The 23,032-nt window shown below is 43.0% G+C and overlaps 1 protein-coding gene across 4 annotated transcripts; it reads right to left on the bottom strand.

Annotated features, from left to right (window-relative positions):
* Positions 1-8,175: 8,175 nt before the first annotated feature.
* C8H2orf76 (chromosome 8 C2orf76 homolog) lies at positions 8,176-21,279 on the bottom strand. 4 transcript variants are annotated; one of them, XM_063161651.1, is made up of 7 exons: positions 21,036-21,279; positions 20,368-20,393; positions 17,879-18,031; positions 15,131-15,181; positions 11,587-11,624; positions 11,383-11,460; positions 8,176-8,361 (listed from the first exon to the last, which is right to left on the bottom strand). In XM_063161651.1, exons 1-7 carry the CDS (start codon positions 21,128-21,130, stop codon positions 8,344-8,346), a joined length of 459 nt encoding a protein of 152 aa, XP_063017721.1. In that variant the 5' UTR covers positions 21,131-21,279; the 3' UTR covers positions 8,176-8,343. The 4 variants fall into 4 exon arrangements, with proteins under 4 accessions (XP_063017721.1, XP_063017720.1, XP_063017723.1 ...); XM_063161650.1 differs by having other exon boundaries at positions 11,379-11,460; positions 21,036-21,272; XM_063161653.1 differs by lacking the exon at positions 21,036-21,279 and adding an exon at positions 20,627-20,653 and having other exon boundaries at positions 11,379-11,460.
* Positions 21,280-23,032: the final 1,753 nt, after the last annotated feature.

Here is a 23,032-nt window from a genome sequence, read left to right on the forward strand (position 1 = left end):
TCATACAAGTGGCATGCCAGATCAACCAACTTCTGGATCTGCAGCGTTGCATTTTAATGAGCTAATTTGTAAGTTGATTATAATGAGTTCATTTAAATTCCTGAGCTGAAGATTAACCTCTGCAGGTACAGTTCTCTCACTCCTTCAGATTTATAATACAAAGTTTTAAACAGTGCAATTGGTTTCTTGCTCTTAAGGGATTTACTCACAAAGTGATGTATCAAACTATAGTTGAATCTTCAGGGGGATGCACGTGCTTCAGCACCTCTGTGCAATATATTTCCTGTATTTCAGTCTCTCCAACATGACCAGCACAGCTACAATCAGCAACAAAAACCTGGTGTTATTCTTGAGCTCTAAATTTCCCACACTGAGCTAGCAGGATTTGCAGACTGTGCCTTGGGTTTGAGGAATGAGATTTGTTACACTAGGACAGGTTTTTTTTATCTATTTATTGTGCCTCAATAAGCGGCATCAGTTTTGCAGAATTGCTGCACAAGTTGGGGGTTTTTTTGTGTTTGTGAGAACCATACACATTTTAAAGCTGAGCACAGAATACACAGATACCATCTATGATCAGGGACAGCTCTTGTTAGCAGAGCATGTACAGGACCTTCATAATCAAAGACTAAAAATAAGCATTGTCTGGAGCCACTCAGGAGGATCACATACCACAAGCCATAGTATTACTGAAACCTTTCAAAGACTTGAAGTGGCACGAGTGCATCCTCCTAGAAAAATAATCTGCTTTAGATTTAGAAATCTCAGCACCAGAGGATGTACTACAGCTGCTGTTCAGCTGGGTAGTTACTCTTGTTACCTGTTTCCATATCTGATCTGCAATTAGCTACCTTCAGCTGCTGCCTTAAAGAGCTGTCTGCAGCCAGATGCCTGCTTGTTCAGAACTCTAGAAAACAAAGTTGCTGTGCAAGATTCAAGTCTCTGTTCTGCAAAACCAGTTGTATTTGATTTGGGAGGCCTGGGGCAGGGGAGTAGTTGTGAAGAAATGGCCATGATGGTAGCTGCTGGGGTATAAAGCTATCATGGCTAGATTTCTCTGACTCTAAAGCCAGCTGATGCCCTCTAACTGGATGGGCATAATCACAGAAGCACAGAAAAACACCTTTAACATCTTTGACTCCAACTGTTATCCCAGCAGTGCCAAGCCCATCCCTCATGTCCCCAAGTGCCACACCTACAAATCCTGTAAATCCCTCCAGAGCTGGTGACTCCAATTCCCAGGACAGCCTGTTCCAACGCTTCACAACCCTTTTGGTGAATAAATCTCTCCAAATATCCAATCTAAACCTCCTCTGGCACAACCTGAGGACATTTCCTCTTGTCCTGTCACTGGTAATTTGAAAGAAGAGACCAACACCCAAACACAAGCAAAAGGAGAAAGATGTGACTTCAAAGTAGTGTTGAAATCAGAACAACACCATGCCTTCCATTTTAAAAATCATGCTTCACTGAAGAAAAGGGGCTTCCCAAACTGTTCTTAAAGAATATGTTCCATTGGCTTTAGGTTAGAAAGCAGAATTAAACCTCAGGTGTGGAATGAGGGCAGACAGCAGCAGTTCTTACAGTTCTCACTGACGTTGCTGGTGCACAACACTGTAAGTCACCTGCCAGAGAGCAGGAATGGACAGACAAAGGTAAATTCTTACACTAATCTGCCACACTGAGCCCTTTAATGTATTCACTACCAGCTGGAAGTCCCTCTCTACTGGCTAGCTGCTCCTGTCCCACTACAAAGGAATTAATCTATTGAGAGAATGATAACAAACAGAAGTTACAATCCATATCTGATCAAAAATGCCACATCTACAGGGACATAAAACACCTAAACACCCAGCTCTCCTCTATCTGCCTTGTGTGCCAAGCTTCCAGACCAGGTCCTGGTCCCCAGCAAAGCAGAACTCAGTGCTGTGCAGAAGGGACAGAAGCAAGAATAACACCTCCCAGACAAGCTGCACACCACAGGCTTCCCCTGCACACAGACCCAGACTGCACAGCTGCAATTTCTCTTGCATCACCTCCAGAATGTGAGCAGTGTTTGAGGGTCCTAGTGGTAGTTTGGAATTGAGAAGCAGCTGTGGCAAACCCCTAACACGACACCAGTGTGTGAGGCTAGAAGAAGGGAACTAAACAAGCAGCCCAAAACAGGAGGAAGGAATATTTACACCACCCAGGCTCTAGCTGCCACTTTAACTCCCCTCTCTTTGACACCTCCCTGGCACCTGCAAGCTGCTGCAAGAAGAGTGATGGGAATCTGAACAGAAAGCTGTGTCACACCTTGTCCCTCTGCAAAAATTCAAATTTAGCCTTTTAACCAGGCAGCATCTATGCATGCTCTAATCACTGACACATAAAGCTGTGCACAGAGCTGGGATTTGGGCTCCAAAACTCACATCCCACCTCAGCTCATGGCAGCTCAGGAGGCACAGCCTGGAGAGTGCAGTACCAGCTTCTCCCCAGCCCTTGCACCACGAGGAGGAAATAGTGGGAGCTTAGGGTCAGAAGCATGGAGGATACATTTGTTGTGTGTTTAAGCTGTGTTGCCGAAGATGTTTTGCTCTGCTTTGCATGTGTGCCTGTTCCAGATGGTTTTCCTTGTGTTTAAAAGAAATAGGCATACTTAAAATCTACTTTACAAAACCTCGGCAAATTAACACTGATCTTTTCCAGACAATTCTTCAAATGAATGTTCTGCAAATGCCTCTTCACAGCATGCAAAGATTTAGATACGCTGGGAACCGGCTCTGCAAAGGATGCTCTCTAACAAGAGGAATTTAAGCAGTGAGACCAGTTCAATTTGCCGCTTTTTGATTTTAATATGAAAAGAAATACTTTCTGCAAGGAAAGACTCAGCTTTCATCCCCAGAACCCGAGCACAGACTTCACAGGCTAAACCAGTTCACAGATAAGCACTTTTCATAAACATGACACTTCTCTTGGCTTGCAGAGGTTTTAGAGAAGCAAAGAACAGGCTGTGCTGACATCTGGTGGCTTTCTTTGCAGGCAGAGTTCGTGGCAATAGGTCTTGGCTTTTCACTGCCTTTTTTGTGGTTTTTTTTTTTTTTTTTTTTCCTTTCCTGATGTAACTCCTTCATTTCCTTACAAGATTCAAACCGTTATGATAAAAACATTTTTGTTTCCACTGACAGTGAGGGGACAGTGCTGTCCTGCAGTGCAAGCCTTGCTGCAAAGCAAGAAAAGAGCCTTTGTTGTGCACTATTAGCTACAGTGTAGAAAAAGTTTCCATATCAAAGCATATTTTTTTATGAACAAATTTTAAAAAGTGTACCTTCGCTGCCACAGGAAACGCTGCTATTGCATATCAGATGAGGTGCCAACCTCACAATTAAGGCACTGCAAACCAGAAGTGGCAGCAAGAAGCAAAGGGAAGTGGCTGGGGAAACCTTTGAAGCTGTGTCTGTGTCTCTGACTCAATAGGAAATGGGGAGTAAAGTCAATATCCTGAAAAAATGAAAAGCAACGAAAGTTGTCTACTGGGCGTTCCTTGGCTCATTAATCACTTGCAAATCTGTGCCAAGCACTTCTATGGAAAGGAAGCAATGGAAGGGGGATCAGTTGCCAGCCAGGAATCCTGAGCTCAGTCCAAGCTGTTCAATAAACAAAACTGTGCATTTGCCTCAGGCTTTTGTGATGCCTCCAGTCATCTGCCCACTCTGTATCTGGGATCCCATCAGTCACAGGAGACCGAGAATGAGCATCCTATGCTCTGGTTTTATCTTCTTGGTCTTTGGACACTCTGGATTTCTGTGGCTGTTATTTTCCAAGGACAGGCCATGGATGTCCCATCATGGATGTGGGAACTCTTAGACTGCTACTTGCAGGCTCATTTTTAAATAAGTGATCTGTCAGGGATGTTAAATACTGCCAGGGAGAGAAGGAGAAACACCACAGCTTACAATGTATTTCTGGATCACCCTTAAGTCACAATGTTTACATCAGATAAAGCAGCTAACTGTAAAAGTGGTGCTTATCAGATCTTTGAGTTTTCCTTTATGCCATTGGTCAACTCAGCTATCCACGTCAGCAGATTTTTCTTAACCCTTGCTTCTTCAAAAGGCAATATAACTACCTCTGGGCAGAAAAAAAATAATTAAAACTGTTGGATGCAGAAAATGTAATGTGACAAAGCCAGAAAAAAACAAATGCCTATTGGAGCAGTTCATTAAGTCAGTTCCAAAATTATAAAAAAGCACCATTTTTATACCTTTAGCTCTACAGAAAGCAGCACTGCTCTGGTATCTCTGCACCAAGAGTGTTGCACATGCAAATTTTGCTGTTTATTTACTTACGCCGTTATGTCTTCTTCCTATTCATGGTAATTTCTTTCAAAATTTCCTCTGTTCTTCTTCAGCTTTCACACCTCCTAATCAAAACTCCAGTCTCTCTGAAGTGATTCTTTTCTCCTAGAAACAGCCAAGCCCGACACAGCACCCCAGGGTTCCAGTTTGACTGCCTTTCCCTACTGCAGTGTAAATACCCAGGATAAATTTTATCAAACTTCAGACTCCTCTCTGGATATTGCTCTTTTGTTTAACAAAAAAAGTGGTGAATGGTTCCAAGAACATCCCACTGTAACAGGAATCCTCATTAACCCCACAATGCCTAAGACCACTGGCAAAGCAGTATGACTTATCCCACTGCAGCTCTGATTTAAAGCATCTGAAAACCAATGCAGTTCATGATTTCTGCCAGGATAACAAACCACAGTACTGGCTCTGTGATTTCCTTCAACAGAAAGAGGATTTCAAAACAACATGGGCAAAGACATCTCAGTCTTTACTGATTTATTAGCCAGTGTTCAGAGATTTCATTCAGTACTCAATCCTGGAACCAAACATACTTTGACACAAGGCTGTACCATATCCCACCAAAGAAAAAAGTTGGAACAGCATCTTTCCTAACAAGTTTTCAATTATTATCTGTGGTTTTGTGGGATTTACTAGAAAGAAGTATTACTGAAAGGCACAAAAAAAAATCTAAAATAAATAAATAAATAAACACAGTAGAGAAACACTTCAGGAAGAAACCAATTTACAAGTATGGCCATTGAGAGCATTACAAAAGGCTCCACTGTGCTGCTGGAGAAAGAAGCCAATGAAGTGCCATTGCCAGAGTGAACTGAGCTCACAAAGCAGTAGTTTAACTCTTCCCTTGGACAGAGAAATTAATCTGGAGTGCCAGTCACATCCATTCTTGACTATTTGCAGTAGAACATTTACAGTTTTCCTCCCTGAGGCTGTGGAATTGCTCTTCCACTGTACCACACTTGATATGACACTGCAGGTTTGGAACTGTGCAAGCCCAGAAAGGACAATTGTTAAAATGTGGTGACTCTTTCAAACACAAATGCTTTAAAGAAAAGGGATCACAAAACTAATCCAAATCTGTCTGGAAGGGCTGGAGACCAAACTCAGTCATGCTCAGTGTGAGAGCCTGCATGTGCTGACAGACACCATTTAGAGGCCTTGGCAGGCCAGCCTGACACACTGATGTGTCTGGTACACTATCTGTTCTTACAAAGTTTCCTTCCTTATTGTAAATTTGGCTGAACAAAGATGAGATAGTCTGGGGTGCAATGCATCAGCCTGAATTGTACAAACTTGTATCAACCACATAAATCTGCAAACATGACAGACTGTAAGAGCGCTGAACGTGGGCCCATGTTTGGGGAGCAGGAACCACAAACAGAGAGGCTTGCCTGGACAGAAAGAGAACATAAGAGAAGGCATAAATTGATCAGGGCATACATAATGCAAAATTTTCTTTTTTTTCTCCTCCAATAGCAATTCCTTTGATGGTATCTCCATTCCAGAGTGCTTGTAAGTCTTTTCTGTTCTGGCCTTCAGCAGGGATCAATTTTGGCAAGCTTTGCTGCATGTCCCTGCACTTGATGGCATATGGCCGGCCTTTGGATGGCTTTGACTTTGGGCAAGATTTTTTTTTTTTTTTAAGTATCCATGCCATGTCCCTCATATCTTCCCCTCCAAGTTGTGTCTTCCTCCTTGACTTTTTCCCCTGCTTTTGCAACATCTGTGAGATAATAGTTTTGGCCTCTTTTGGTCCTTTGCAATGCAGCTCATTTCCTCACAGACCATTTTTTGAAGACACTAAATCTCCCGATTTTCTGGGTTTTTTTCTCAATTGCATTTCATTTGATCCTATCTCCTTTCCAGAGTGTTTGTAAGCCTTTCTTTTTGGGTTCGCAAGATTCCCTTTCCCTTCCTGAAAGGAAATGAAATTTCATTTCCTTTCAGGAAGGGAAAGGGAATCTTGTGATTTCAATGGGGACCAATAGAGGAATCTTTGGTGCATGTCCCTGCCCTTGATGGCATGCCATGCCTTTTGATGGCTTTGACTTTGGGAAAGATTTTTTCTTTTTTTTTCTTTTTTTTTTTAAATATCCATGCCATGTCTGTGAGCTTAGTTTTGGCCTGTTTTGATCTTTGCATTGCACCTGATATAATCCCAGTCCATTTTCTTGTAGTCACTAAATTTCCCGATTTTCTTTTTTTTCTCCTCCAATAGCAATTCCTTTGATGGGATCTCCATTCCAGAGTGTTTGTAAGCCTTTCTTTTCAGGGAGGGAAACGGAATCTTGCGATTTCAATGGGGACCAATAGGGGAATCTTTGGTGCATGTCCCTGCACTTGATGGCTTTGACTTTGGGCAAGATTTTTTTCTTTTTTTTTTTTTTTTTTTTAAGTATCCATGCCATGTCCCTCGTATCTTCCCCTCCAAGTTGTGTCTTCCTCCTTGACTTTTCCCCCTGCTTTTGCAACATCTGTGAGCTTAGTTTTGGCCTGTTTTGGTCTTTGCACTGCACCTGATATAGTCCCAGGCCATTTTCTTGTAGTCACTAAATTTCCCAACTTTCTTACAGCCTAAACCAGGGAGTTGTCAGTAAGGATGAAGAAAATGAGGTGGGAACAATACACAGAGGGTTCTTTGGCCCTACATCTAAAACAAAGGGAAATTCTACTTAGATACTTTGGAAACCACACATGTCAATAAAAACAATAATCAAAGCTCTAGGAAATGGCAGGGTTACTCCTCCAGGAAGTTCTCATGGCTATAGCATTGTCAGCCCTCACCCAGAGCTCAGCATAGATGTGTGGGTCTAAAGCAATTGCATGTGAGGTCTCATTCAATTCAGCAGAGCCCAAAAATCCTGCTAAGGCACAGAGCCAGCATCACTCCTCTTTCAGTGAGGGGAGGCTTAAAGGCACAGTGTCCCATGTAGGTACCCCCTAAAAAGCATTTCATAAGTGATGTCTACCTTATGGGATGCATGATTGTTTTCTATTATTCTTAATTTGGTCCATGTAGTAGGAAAGGCCAGCATCACCAAGAACAAACGCATAGCAACAGAGTATTTGGCTCATGGAAAGCACAAAGGAATCAATTCCAGTCTTGAAGACATGTGGCTCACAGGCTGGGCCTCTCCTTGAAAAAAATGCAATCATTCAGGTTTTATTCTTAAAACTGAACCCATGAGCTTTCACTCCACTTGGAAAAATGCCCAATCCCTACTTAGGCACAGTGATGTCCTGGCAGAACTGGAGCTGCTACCCCCGTGTGGAGGTGGCTCCATGAAGTGAAGCTAGAAATAGGAGAGCTGGTCTGTGCACACAAAAGGCTCCCAGCAGACATTTGTCCCTTTCAGCATGCTAAAGAGGGCTGGTAGAGAGGATAATGGAGAGCATTCACCACTGAAAAGCATGAAACACTGGCCAGCCTGCACTATTTAAACAAAAGAGACCAAACAAAATGAGAGAAGTAAAGCTGTGACTGGAAACAGAGAGATTCTCTTCTCGAGTTCTTTAAAATACCCAGCGATTTGGTCATAAAACATTTCATTTCATCTGAAGGAGGTTTTCACTTCATTTTCATTAGAAGTTAGTACTGTGATGGGATCATCCTGTGCATTCTATAATCTCCATATGCAGTTACTGTGTGCTGTGGGATCACACCAAGAACCTGTGTCACATTCAGGGATGGCACTGCCTGAGGCTCAAGAGCCAAGCACAGCAAACAGAAGAGGGAGGAAGAAAAAAGTCATTTATGTCCCCCAGTTTTTCCTCTCTCAGCCTTACCATATTGACAAAAATTAATTTCTATAGGAAGGGAATTGCACTGTTTGCAAAGAAATCCTCTAGGATTTATTGATCTTTAAGAAAAATCTCATTAAGCAGAATAAGGAAAATTTACAACAGGTATGGGAAAACAAAACAATCTCTTGGGATCTTCACCAGGCCGAAACAGGATTAGCTCTGTAGTTTCTGTAATCTTCCTCACAGAAGAATGCTAATTCCGTCTCATTTTCTAGAAGAAATAAAAAATTAAATATTTAGCACACCAGTAAATGAACCACCAACAGCCAGCTATTTAGAAATTTAGAAGACAATTAGCAACTTTATGGTCAAAGACAATTATAAATCACCACCCACTTTTTTTTTTCTTCCTCATAATATTTTTGAAAAATGTTGCTAGTATTAAAGAGATTGTTAAATCTCATTAAAAAACACCCCAAACAAACAAAACCACCAAGAACATGAATGTATAGAAGTAAATATGTACACAAGACCCCACAAGATTTGTTTAACACAGTCTTCAGAATTGTTTGTAAAAACATTCAGCAAATTAAGTGATGGCATTTCTAACACCTTCACATGCTAAGAAAGTAATGAAGCGTGATACATTCTTTTTTGTGCATTTTTCTGTTAGGAAAGGGAGAAAGAAACTTCTTTTTCCCATTAAATTAGCCTGTAGGTATAATAATTTAATACTTAGAGGATCAGTAGAATATTTTACAGATCACTTTACATTCTCCCTCATGACCCATCAAAATATGTGTCTGAAGAAGTTAATTTTTTGCCCTGCTGATGATTAATTCATGAGGCTTCGACAATATGCAAAGTGAAAGACACAAATTGGCTTCTCCAGCAATACCTTCAAATACCTCTAATTATTCACAGGGGATATGGCAGAGCTAAAGGACCCACAAAGGTTCAGAACAGTCACAATTCTTTCAACCCAGTAGGTCAAGGACTTCCTCTTCTAAAACAGTAAGTCAGCAACATTACTAATTCAGAACAGAGACAAATCTGATGGAATGCCTTCACAATTATTAAACATGAAATTCTTTAAGGTGCTGAGCCAATAAATTCCACATTCGTTTTTTAAATTAAACCTCAAGTTAATGAAGTCTGCCTGTCTTGTAAAAAGAAAAAAAAAGAAACAAAAAAGAGTAGAAGGGATTTTAGAATCTCAACTAGAAAACAGACGAGACTATTTGTAATGAATACTGAACACTTTATTAACATACACCCTGCTTTAAAAAAAAAAAACTGCAAGCATTAACTTTGCTGACTGGATAATAACTGTAATAATAATCACTACTACAGAGGCTTTCCTCTGTAAGAGGATACTTATCTAATGTCCTCATAATTTATTACTCTCTAGCCCAACCCTGTAAAGTGCCAAGGGCAATCAACTGCAGCTTAGGAAAACTGTTCTGCATGTATCAGAATTTCCCAGAATTTCTAAGGGTGATTCTGATTGTTTTATTCTAGTAAGTCTTGTCCAGACTAGATGTTGAAAAAAAATCATATCTCGATAGGAGATTTCAAATCTTCTTACTGGTTTAAAGAAAATGTACAAAATTTATTGTTTTGTACAAAATGAGGACCAGTGGTACATGATACATGATATCACTTCCTTACTCTTTTCTACCTCTTGTTGAAGGAGAAAAATCTTCAAGATTTTACTACAAAAACCTCACTCCTAACTTAGCTAATTTTCATGTCAAGATACACTGGAACATATCTAAATTCAAAATGACATAGTGGCACATTGCATTTTTCAAAGAATGGGTTTTCCTCTTCTATCACAAATATCCTCTATATACTAATCACTAATAACTGCTGTTATTTAGAAAAAAAGAAACAAAAAAAAAAAGCTTTACATAATTTTCTGTCCTAAATGAACCACCCCTCCCTTTGTACAGAGACACAGAACAGGCTGCTGCATTCCTATTTCCTTTCAGTGTAACATTTAGTCTGATGTTTTGACACCTTTTTGAGATCCAACTGTTTCACTGCTGTAGCTACAAACCCAGTTTCAAAGGCAGATAATATATACAAATACTCATCCATACCTTTCTGAAAGAAGACAGCTTTGTTATTTCTAATTCAACATTTGGCACTGTCATCAGTCCCTCTCCTGAACTGCACTGTCTCTTATGCCTTACACAGATAAAGATCATGATTAAATTAATCTTTTCCTAACTAAATTACAAATCTGCAAGGCTTGGGTGCCTTGCAGTAATCCTCTTTTTTCTTTTTGTTTCCCTTCCTGCAGACAAAAAGACCTGGTGTGGAGTAAAAAACTATGATTCATATTACAGGAACACTCAAAGACCTTTAGGAAAGGTATACTGGAACCAGAGAAAAACACTGAAGAGACATCCCAAGTCACTTAAAACCAGAAAATAAATCACAGGAAACAGGAGAGCCAAGTAACCTAGAGAAAGAAATCCCATTGAGCAGCTGGGGAGCAATCAGTGAGCAGCAGGAGCAGGAGGGAGCCTCCTCTGTGAAGCCCCTGCACTCAGAGCTCAGGCACTCAGAGCTTCCCAGGCAGGCAGATCAGATTCAAATGAGCAAATGTCCATATCAAGGTGGAATGCAACCACATCCCCCAAGCACCCTGCTGCCACAAAGTCACTCAGCCACTTTTATGAGAAGCCCAAAGGACATCCAGGGACCATCAGTTTTATCATGACAGACAATTCTTTACATTATTACCAAAAGACGTGTCCTATATGTAGTCTCTTGTCAAAATGTGAGAAATCAGGTCAAGTTTCAACTCTTTGCTATGTTCAGCACATTCTCTAAGTGACACTGCTCCAGCTTTCCTGAGCAATCTGGCTATCAGACACTGTATGCTGCACATTAAACAAATCTAATCTTATTTCATTATTCCATGCTGGTTCCACTACTTACATTTCTAACCAAAACATCAGTTTAAATGTTACTGATAAGACCAAGCAGGCACGGTACTAATAACCTATCTGTCAATCATTTAAAATTACTCTCAGCAGAATTATAAGCATACCCTCTAAAAATCACAATTTGCATTCTGAACATTTGGAGTGCAGATACCTGCTGCCCTCAGACCAATGATTTGAATAATGCTTCCCTGAATAATTATCAAGTCGTGTAAAGAGCATCAGAAATAGCATTTACTTTTCAGCAGCCTGTCCAAACATAATCAGCCAGCTATCAGTTTAATGCTACCACAAGGAACAGCACCTTCAGTCAATACAAATGCACTCCTACCTACTCCAGCTGCTTTCAGCGTGCTGTCTTCCTTCAAAATCAGTTTGTCATCATCTTCCAAACTCACTACAAGCTCACCAGTCTATAAATCAGAGAACCAGAATACAAAAATAAGAATAATTTCCTCTGCTGCAGTCTTGTTTGACAGTGCAGAGATCTGCCTGCATCAAAGCATGCAAAAGGGGAAGAACACAGCTAATAATCTTACCTTAGATTTGTGTGCTTGGTGAATAATCTTCATTGTATCTGAAAGAAAAAACAGTGTTTTCCTAAAACAAGGCTTAAAAAGCACACAACGCTGAAAGTTGTACTCAGGCAAAGACAAACAAACAAAGGGGGAAGCTTCAAAATCTTTTGTTATTTACAATTTTGTGTGTTCAACCTGAAAGAGGAGAAAACATCTTAATCCCACAGTTCTGTGGCCACAGCCTTGAAGCAGTCAATGCAACATTAAGGTACCACATCCGACTGGGCTTCTGCCTGCTGGCTGAATTACAATAACCAACTAATGACCATCTCAATTGCCACTCAAAACACATCAATTTAAATGCCACTTAGGGTGTTTTAACTTAATAGGTTTTACACATGCAATTGGGGCAGGACCAACAGCATTTATGCACTGTCAACTGCTACAGCTAAGTTGATAGGCAGTAAGTAATTAAGACACAGTAACCTGATCACTTCAGATCATCCCTTGAAATTTTCCTTCTCATGTATACAACACCCACCATCCACAGCAGAAATTTCATTAAGCAAGTTCATTTTGCATGAACATCTACAGCCTCTTCTCTGTAGTGCTACACCCTCTTCAATAATTTTTATTTTACGTTTGTGTAGTGCTTTTAGAAATTAAAAAAAGGTACCACTTTCTCCTGGCAGCAAGGGCAGGGCTTTGTTAACAGAAGGGAAACACAGGGGAAAATAACACAGTCACCAAAGCAACTGGATGAGTGCAAAGATCCAGAGGGAACAGCTTAAAGCCATGCAACACTAATAAAAAAAAATTGAAGACTCTGTGTTTGAACAAATCTGGAGCAACACATCAATACCTTCCCAGCAAAGAAGAAAAACCAGTTCTGCTTGTCTGCTCATTTTCTGTAATTTAGTTTTGTGCATTGAGTGAACATTACCTGTTGCAATAGTCTGGTAAGAGAAGGATGTAGCAAAATGAACTATTGGCTAAACCAACTTTCAAATCACAGGAGCAAGTATTCAGATGTTCAGAATAACAGAGATCACATTCCCACTCAGAAGTTTCCTTCCATTCCATTCTGGCCCACTTTGAACACTATCTAAAACATTACATAAGGTAAGAAGTACTCTGTATTCTCACTGCAGAGGTCACTGGGAAGGCAGCCCTGGCATTCTGCAATAATTGTGGTATTAGAAGCAAGACAGACATTAAATTGCAATTACCAGGATCCATCTTGCATAAAAACATTACAAAAAAGCCAAGCAATCACAGAAAAAATATACTGCAATCATGAAACCTTTCTACTGCAGCAAATAAACCCAGCCTGTTCTTTAGTTTTAAGCTCCTCTGTCCACTTTGATACTTTCCCTTTTCTGTAGTCCTTGTCCAGTCATATCCTGAAGCATTGTCTCAGTTCTACTGGCTCAGAGCTCCACCACTGGCACCCAGCAGTTTACCACGGGCTCATCTGAGCTATTAAATGGCTTCTTTAACTTTACAGAGATTAAACTATAATCCCTTCCCACAAGCTAAATCCTCTGACTGGCCTTCGCTATTTCATCCCCACTCAATCAGTGGCAGGGACTTGGAAAGTGCCAAGTTTTTATCTTGCCTTTTCTGATGATAGGTCTATCGTGGCAATTGATAAGATACCACTTTCTAAGTGATTTTATGAACTACCTGCCATACTGCTCCACATTCATGGATGAAAGAAATAAAATTGAGAAGCTGCTTAGGGAACAAGCTGGCACCCAGACTGCCAGCATCAGTGAAAAGGTACTGTGGTGTGAAAAGGTGACAAGGTGCTAAGATAAGACTGACTCAGAAAAAGTTCTAGACCAAGAACCAGAATAATCCATGCAAAGAAATGAAGAGAAAATGGAAGTCAGAAGCTTTGAGATGTGAATTGGAGCACTGATCCAAGAGCAGAAATGTGATGGCATTATGTTTGATGTTAAAACAAAGTGATGCTGAATTCTGCAGGGAAGGAAGCTGAAACAGGCACAGTGAGAGACAACCAGATCCAACTGAGATTTCTGGCACTGCCAAACAAAACAGGAGAAACAGTCTGGCTTTTGCTGCAGAAGTCTCACTGCCCTTCCCTCACAAAAACACAGGAAAGACAGCAGAGCACTATAGAGATAGCAGAAATGCCAAAAACAGGAACCTGGATGATTCACAGCCTGAGGGGAAGGTGAGGAACCTGGCTTTGATTTTCCTGTGTGAAAATTTTCCTGCAGTTAGCACCAGCACAGTAAGAGCAGGCTCCCAGTAACTGGTGCAACAGGTTTTAAAGTTATGCCCAGTCCTACAGGGCACAACCAGGCCCTCAGCCACCAGATATGTCTTGGGAAAAGCTAAACTGATCTCCAAGTGATGAAAGAAGCAGCTGGGATAGGCAGCACCAGGGATACAACTGAGAGCAGCAGTTCTAGACAGGAACCCCTCCAACAGCCAAAGCCACAAATGGGGTGAAGGGCACCTCCAAATTCAAACTTACACTTCCAGATGTTATGACCTTAAGTAACACATTAAAAATAATAAGAACATTCAAATACCTGCCACTGATGTATCATCAGTCTTAATCCCTAACTCTTTTTCTAGTTTCCGTTTGCACTCTGTATTTCACCATCAGCAAGAGCACAAAATGAAATCTTTGTTTGTTTGTTTTAATAGGCAAATAAAGTTTATTAGCCTTCACATGTATTAAGTAGATTTTTCACTCAGTTCTCTGAATGACCATAGAGGAAGGAGTTTGCCAACTCCAAGAACATGGGACACAGAGGATCACTTGTAGGAAAACTCCATGGGAACTTTGAGAATTGCCAAGTTTAGGAGAAGATATGTGACTGACACCCAAATTTACAAACTCCAAGAAAGGAAGTAACGCAGTCTGTCTAAAAAGTTTTCTCTATCCCAAGCAGATAAATTGTACATGTTAACAACAATCTGCACAAAAAGGAAATATAAATATAGCTTTGATAAAGTCAGCTTTAATTTCACGTCATGCTATTTCATACCACCAGTTTATATTTAAGAGCCTTCCTAACTATTTGGAGCAAAGTTCCCTTGTTTCTCTCATATTGTGTAAGCTATTTAAGTATATAAGACTCAAGCATTTTCTACTTTTTGCCTTCAGCTTCTGCTTCACCATCAGTAAACAGATATTGAAGTACATAAGCAGACAGAGAACTACAATTTCAAAATGTTTTGAGACCACAAGCTGCTCATTAGGGTAAAGACAGAGTTAAAAAGCACTTTGAAAAAGTAATAAAAAATTAAAATCAAAACCCATCAGTTCCCAATAGCAAATAATGTAAACCATGCAGCCTAATTCAAAGATTAAAACAGATTTTCACAATAATGGTCAAGTTCTGCAGACAAGATCCCAGTGGCATAACTCCAGCTGCAAGAGCTGACAGAGTTGCAAATGTAGGCAGGCACTGGCACCAACATTAGTATTGTACAGCAATTATCTTTTATGTTGTAGAAATGCTGGTGTAAAATATCATGTGGTCATTTGATGGCAATTACAACAAGAAAAATAAAAACCACCTACCATACTTGTAATTTTTAAAAGGAGGAGGAAGTCCTGATCTTGAAGACACATCTATTAAAATAAAAGCACAAAGTTAAAACAAAGTTCTCTTTCTTAATTATTTTCAATCCTTCATTTTCCATTATTGTGCAATGTATGCATCCCCTGGGCAGCCTTTAAGTCAAAATAAATCTGCAACATAGGAGAGTTGTTTGAGCATCAAATGCTAAAACACAGCCTTTGGCCCAGATTCTATAATGACTCCATATGTGAACAAGTTCATTTGAGCATGAAGTCTCTCTGAACAAAACACCCCACGAGGACAGTGAGTCAGTGCAATTAGGGTGTGACCACAGGAGTCTGATCCTTCAGAAATCTGCCAGCAACATCCTTTCAATGGTTTGCCCAGCATCTCTCTTTGCCTTATACAAACAGCTGCCAACTGCCACCCAGAACTGAATCCTCAGGTAAACAGGGCACAAAAAGGAAGCCAAGCTGTAGAAAATTAACTCTTTAGCTGCTTGCAGGACACAGCCCATAGGTAACTGCAGGGACATTGACACCTGCCCTGGTGCCAGTGCTCCCTGTGACTTAACCAGGACTCAGAAGGCCCAGCCACCAGTGGGGTGCCCAGCAGCCAGGTGGATGAAGCCTTGATTTCTTCAGTAGTTTAACCATTTATTTTAAAGTGCCTCTTCAAACCAGATTACTGTAAATGAAGGAACAGAGCTTTTGCACCCCTGTGGAACAGGGTTCTAAGTCTTGTTTAAAACAAACATCGGCTTTGTCTCAAATAAGAGTGAGTTGCAATATTGCACACATCAAAAGCAAGTTTCCTAGCATTGGTTTTTATTTTCTTGTCCATAACAGCAGCTGTGCCATATGTTCTGAAAGTGCTTGCAGTGTTCCAACAGCATCCCAAGACTTTGCCATGCCTATCACTGTCTAAAAGTATGGAAATTGCCAAACACAAGACACGCATGAGTCTTAGGGCAATGTCCTAGGAGTTGCTCAAATGTTACCTAATATAACAGTTCAAGACTTGTTTAAGCTGACTTCATGAAGAAAAGAAAAACAAAACAAAACAAAATAAAACAAACAAATTATGTTATTTTGTACCCTTTGAATGTCTCCATTGAGGTGTGTGGAAATATACCTGCAGGATTAAGGGTAACACCCTAATGATCAAGTCACTGTGTGGGCTGGTCTACAGTACTTAATTTTAGATTCACTGTCACTTTCAACCAGGCTTATAAAAGAGAAAGCCCACAGATGAGTAAATCTGCACCACAAAGCTCAGGATGGAGACAGAAACTCAGAAACAAACATGCACTGTGAGACCACACAGTGTCAAAAACAAATTTTCAAGATTCTTTTTTCTCACAAATAGCAAACAGACTTGCATTCCCACATTCCACATATTTGAGTAGTTAGGATCAAAGACTTTCTAAATTCTAATAATTTATTCCTATTAATTGATGAATATTTGCCTGACAGCACCCCTCAAGGAGCCTGAGGCACTGAGCCAAATGCAGTAATGCCCTTGATTCTCTTAGACAAAATGTGGGTGTTGGGGAAGATGAAACAGGAAAGCCTTATAAATATGATTGCCTGGCAAAAGGTTTTGAGAACATAGAAACTATAAGCAAGATTGAAATGAAAGAAAGCTTTGAGATCCCTCAGTTACTGAACAACTGGAAAACAATGGTGTGGCCAGCTGAAGGTAATCCCCTTTTGATCAAACAATTCCCTCTGCTTGCAGACAGGTCCAAGGGTCAGAGCAGACCCTACAGCTTGGCAGATGGGGTCCAAAGATTAGTTTTTAGGGTTTAAAATGTAACGCATTATGGTAATGTAGTGATTCTTATAGGCTGTATGCAAATGCTATAGGATTTGTATCTTGTACTAGATTGGTTAGTGAGAATCAGAATATTCAACACAGAAGAAGATTTATTGTATTGTAACAGGAACCTCACTCTCTTACCCTTTTACCCTCTCATCCTCTCTACCCCTCTCTTCTCTGTCACAGAGATCTTTTATGAAAAATCCTTTCCTTAGGATTCTTTCTCCTGAGAAGCTGAGAGGCCTCAGGAACAAAATGTAAACAATGATTATCTGCTGCTGTGGAATGCAACAGGTGGATCTGTGATTGGCCCATGTTGGTTGTTTCTAATTAATGGCCAATCACAGTGAGCTGGCCACAGAGAGTCTGAGCCACAAGCCTTTGTTATCATTCTTTCTTTTTCTATTCTTAGCCAGCCTTCTGATGAAATACTTTCTTCTGTTCTTTTAGTATAGTTTTGATGTAATATATATCATAAAATAATAAATCAAGCCTTCTGAAACATGGAGTCAGATCCTCATCTCTTCCCTCATCCTCAGGCCCCTGTGAACACGGTCACACTTCTCTCAGGCCTGCTCCAGCTGTGGCTGGCAGCTCCCAGCAGGGCCCTGCTCCCAGGCCCTTTGCAATAAACCCCAAATTTGCTGACCTGGCTGCAGAGATCTCTCATCTCTGTCTGTCCCACCCTCGGAGGCTCCTACAGTGGGGATTTGGCACGGGGGAGCAGTCCAGCCAAACTCAAGCACAGCACACCCACCATGGAACTTAACTCCAGACCTTTCATCTAAGGAAGGAAAGCACACGGGGGGATGCAAACACGAATTTGGCACCTCCACCAGAGCCATCCCCACGCATTTGCTCCACGAGGGGGTGGAGGGACAGCAGCACTTGGGGCTGGAGCAGGCAGAGGGGCAGGCAGGGCTCACCCTGGCGCACGAAGGCCATGAACTCCCGCACCGTCTGCTCCAAGGGGACGCCGTGGAACACCAGGGGCCGGAAATTGCGGTGCTGGAAGGAGCGCACCAGGCGGACCGTGAGGGTGCAGCCTTCAGCTGACATCAGAACCAGCTCTGAGCCACCTGGGAAACACCAAAGGAAGGAATTACCATGTGGGAACCCAGGAAATTCCTCTGGCTGCCCTGGAGGGCTCGAGCCCCTGCCCAGGGGGCTCAGAGACCTTAGCACAGAGCCCAAGACCCCTGTGCCTTTGATTTAGCCCTTGGCAAAAACAATTACCAACCTTATATGAAGAATTACAAGCCACAAAAGTTTAAGCAGAATGATAGTGAATTTATCACAGGACGAAAAATAGATTTTTGGGGGTTTTAGAATGGGGGTTCAGGGGGAAAGATGGAGGAATCCGGGCATGTCCAGCCTTTCTCCTTCTTCTGCTTGGCCTCCATCTTCTGCTGTGATGTTGGCACTTTTAGATTGGTTTAGAGTAGAAGCTCACTGTCTAACATAGGCGATAGGCATTGGGAAGATATTGTAAATATTGTACACGTAGTTTTTAGTGTAAAAAGATAACACAGCCCCGGGGGCAGGCAGAGTGCCTTTGACTGTCTTGCTGAGCAGACCTCAGCAGGACAGGAGAAAGAATTTTATAAATAAGATACAATAAACAACCTTGAGACCGAGAAATGAAGAGCTCTGACTTCTTCTTTGACTGCCAGGCTGGGAAAAGAGACTTTCTAACACATCTTGGGGTCACTGTGACCAGCAGAGATTCCAAGATTACTGCCTTTCCTCTGTCTATGAGCACAGCTGGAAAAGGAGGTGCAGGCAGGCCTCGTGTACAGAGTAAAACATGAGAGAAATCCAACAGCATTGGGCCCTTCAGGATTTCACTGCTGTGATTCCCACAGGGAACAAACAGATCCTGCACACCTCACACTCCAGTACCTGTGCTGTGCAATGCCACACCAGACCCCCCATTAAACATGCAAAAGTGCTGTGGATAAATGCAGCCACATTTCTCCTCACAGAGAAAAGCAAGGCACAATTCTTTCCAAGAATATTTCTGGGTTTCACATTCTCTGAACCTCAGAGAAAGGAAAAGCAATTCTTATAGTTTGCTGTACTTGTGTTTGTGCAAAAGTAGAATGCAATATGGAGATTGTTTGCCCAAAGTGATGGTGTTTTGTTTCCTTAGCCTATCAAGCCCAAGAGTGTGTGTGTGTTTGTGTCAGGACTGCCAGCTGACAGTCACAAAATTCTCTGCAGTTGTGTGCAGTTGAAAGCTTGCCACATTCAGTTTAGATGTAACGTAACACAGTGCAATATAATATAGAATAATATAGTATAATAATGTAATTAATTAGCTTTCTGATAAGATGGAGTCCTCCTCATCATTCCTCCCTGCCACGGGGGTCATCCTGTTTCAATAGATAAATGCAAGAGTGTTGTGTGGGTTTTAAGTGACTGAAGACTTCACCTGCTGGGCTCTAGAAGAATGTCCTAATACAAACAAACCCAACGACTTTTTTAACATACTTGTGTTGGAAAGAGTGTAATACTCTGAAAAATGCCTAAGCTGTTACACAATGCTCATTTTCACCTCCCCAAGGGAAAGTGAAAAACTACCCCACATACACAGGCAAATCATTTTCCTGGTGTACTACAGCATAATTAAGGGATTTAATTTATAATAGTCAGTCTCTAGAACAGCTCTGTGGGCTTATACTAGAGAGCAGAGCCTAAAACAGAGCAGCCTTGGCAACCCAAAACCCTCTTCAAACAAGCCCATGTATCGTTCCGTTGGGTTTTTTTCTCTCCACAGGAAAATAAGCTCTTTTCTACCTTGACAAACTTCTCTATTTTTGGCGCTGGGCATCCCTCAGCTTCCTGGCCAAGTGCAGCAGTGCCAGAGCTGCTGCAGCCATGAGCAGGGACTGCAGCCCTTGTGCTCCAACATCAGCACGACCTCTGCACCTCCCATGCTGAGCACGATCTCAGAGTCCACCTCCAGCCCTGACAGGGAACCTTTCACCCATTCATCCCCAAATGATCTCTTTTGTGTGTCTTTTTGGTTTTTCCCCCCTTTTTTTGCTGTGGGGTTATTTAAGTGCCCCACCATCCTGCAGGTGCATCCCACCCTTGGCTGTATTTGTCCCAGCCGTAGCCTGGCAAAGCCAACTACCAACATTTTCATCAATCACTACCTGCGCAACGGGGACAAAGACCTTCCACCACACAAGGCAACTTGCTTTTGCATCACCTTGGCTAATAACCCCGAGTTCCAATTCCACTTTAAATGAGTGTGTGTCACACACCACACAAATAATCAAAAAAGTGTACTTCGCACCTGGAAATAACTCGATTTATACTAAACAGCAAAGATGGAGGTTTTCTTAGTGCTATTCCACATGGGCTGGTGATTTGCGGGGTGCAGTACAGGACACAGCACTCAACTCACTTGCTCCTAAGCAGCATGGAGGAACCCTGTGGGAACACAGAACGGGGAGCTCTATCACAAATCGCCAATTTTCACATTTCTACTCAAACCGATCGCACGGAGGGCTGGGACCGTGCACCATCCCGCGCCTCACGGGGACAAGCAGGCAGGTGGGAGGCGCTGGTGGCCCATTCCTCTGGGACAAAGGGACCTCCCGGACCCGCAGCAACCCCGACATCGCCAGCCGCACCGGCACCGCCCGCCCCACCGGGCCCATTACCGCTCTCCGCCGCCACTTCCGCGTCCCGCCCCGCCCACCCGCTCCGCCAATCGCGTCCTTTCGCCGGCAGCCCTGAGACGCGCGATTGGCTGAGAGGGCTCTGCCCCGCCCCTCGCGCCGCCGTTGTCCTCTCACGCGCTGCTGAACGGGAGGCACCCGTGCCGCCTCCGCATTGGCTCCTTGCCCGTCTCCGGCCCGCGCTGATTGGTGCCCGCGGGGCCCGCGGCGTTGCGATTGGCCGGCGGCCGGTCTGGCGAGGGGTGAGGCGGGCGCGCGGCGGGGGTGGCGGGGCAGACGCGGCGGGACCGGGGCCGGGCGGGTTGGGCACGATGAGCGAGGTGCGGGGGGCGCCGGGGCCGGGGGGAACCGGGGGCGGCCGGGGGGCTCCGCGACCCTTTCCCTCACTCACCCCCTGCCGCCTTCCCCCCAGGCCGCATTCCAGAAGGCTGCCGAGGAGGTGAAGCAGCTGAAGTCGCAGCCCACGGACCAGGAGATGCTGGACATCTACAGCCACTACAAACAGGCCACGGTGGGCGACGTGAACACCGGTAGGCACCGGCCGGGAGGCAAAACATCTCCTTCTCTGCGCTTCCCTCAATCCCTGCAAAATGTTTCTGCTGCGAAAGTGCCTGGGAGCCGCCTTGGCAGGGATTGTGTGCGGAGGGCACGGGCTGACCCGATAAGGCTTTGTGCAATTCGGGGTTTTTAGATTAACCCGGCTGCCGCCGTCTGCTCCGTGCAGTGAGGCACTGAGGATGCTCTGTGCAAATATTGGGATTGGGTTTTTTGGAGAGCTCTGTCAGTGCGTAGCTGCTCAGGCCGAGGGTGCTGCTTTAACGCAGACACTTCTCGGTTATACAGACTTAAACAGCAAGGCGAGAGATACAAGGGTGGAATTGCAATACAAGGGCAAAATTGGAATACTGGAAGGGATGACACATTTGAGTTTATTCAGACTGGATTGGCTGCTAAAAATAGTACTGGAAAGCAAAACCAGAAGAATAGGAGAAAACTTTTATATAAGCTGCAATTAAATATACTTCAGAAAGATTGTACCAAAATTTTGTCCTTAGGTACACCGTGCAGAATATTTCTGCCTACTTCTCTTGCTACAATGCTGTCCATGGCAGCTCAGCTTTTGGAATTACATTTAAAGTGGAGCGTGTCTCTATCGACCTTGTGTAAGGCTGGAGTAGCTAGAATTAGAAAGGGAAAAGGTCATTTCTTTGGAGTGCTGGCCTCCTAACCCAGTAGCTGGCAAAGTTTATTGAGTGTCCATTGATTTAAAAGCTGGCAGCGAAGTGTACAGGAAATGGTAAGTAATTTGATCTCCTTTTCCCAAAGCTGGCAGCGTGAGGGAGAAAATAATTTACTTTGGGTTTAAGATGTGGTCTTTTCGTTGTGGCTGGACACCAGCACTGTTAGTGCTTGCCAGGGTGAAGCAGTGCTGGGGACGTGCCCCCGTTCCTGCGAGTGTCTGCACGCCTGTGGAGCAGCAGCCAGCGTGAGCTGGCCCGAGCAGGAGCCTGTGGGAGGGTGGCTGCTGGGGTTTGTGCTGCAGACAAGGGGAGCTGCCAACTGGAGCCACAGGTCACTGTGCCATGGGAGCTGCACAGGGCTGTTTGTGAGCGCTGCCCAGTGCCATTTGTGAGTTCTAAGAATTATCTTTAAGGAGAGAGAGAGAGAGGAAGTAAAGCCGCAAAGAGGACTTTACACCAAGATTAACCATATACGCGTCATTCACTTCCTGCTTGGCCACACCACAGCCTGCAGTGAAGTGAGTTAAATTTCCAAGGTTTTCAAATGCAGAACTATAGGTTAGAAATACACCACTAACTTGATGATAATGACTTCCAAGCTGTGTGTTACTACAAACAGCTGCCTGTTTCTGTCTCTGCCTGTAATGGACCTCAGGGTGTTTCTGCTTTACTTTAGAGCTGGTGTTCTTTAATTGTGCAGCTCTCATGTGACAGCAAGCTCTTCAGAAAGTACAGCTAAACCAAATGACAGCAGTTGGTGCTCTTCTGCCCAAATGCTGCTGTCTCAAGGGACTTTGAAAGAGCCTATTTCTGTCGTCACCAACGATGTTGTAACATATTCCCCTGAGGTGATCTCCTGGCTACAGGTTAGCAAGCAGCAGCTGCCGAGATGAGCCAGTGTATTTAGTCACAGCTAAGAGCCAGCTAAGCCTTCAAGTGGGTATCACCCACAGCCAGATCACACAAACTAATGCTGCTGCTCATCCTGCCTTTCTCAGAGCGCCCTGGTATGCTGGACTTCAAAGGCAAAGCAAAGTGGGATGCCTGGAGTGCATTGAAAGGTAAGTGTCTGATTAAAGGAATTAATGAAATTACGCCTGGCAAATTAGTCAGAAAGACACGTGTAGTTCAGCAGGAAACACAATTG

The sequence above is a fragment of the Melospiza melodia genome, chromosome 8, assembly GCF_035770615.1.
Source record: "Melospiza melodia melodia isolate bMelMel2 chromosome 8, bMelMel2.pri, whole genome shotgun sequence".
NCBI lineage: Eukaryota > Metazoa > Chordata > Aves > Passeriformes > Passerellidae > Melospiza > Melospiza melodia.

What these genes read in the sequence shown, in the direction of transcription:
- C8H2orf76 (XM_063161650.1), bottom strand. Translation starts at nt 21,130, where the DNA reads ATGTCCAGCATCTCCTGGTCCGTGGGCTGCGACTTCAGCTGCTTCACC. An exon ending in TGGGGGGAAGGCGGCAGGGG is followed by an intron (nt 20,394 to 21,035) that starts GTGAGTGAGGGA and finishes GTGTTCCCACAG; the next exon opens with GGTTCCTCCATGCTGCTTAG. An exon ending in CATGGCCTTCGTGCGCCAGG is followed by an intron (nt 15,182 to 17,878) that starts GTGAGCCCTGCC and finishes TTATTTTAATAG; the next exon opens with ATGTGTCTTCAAGATCAGGA.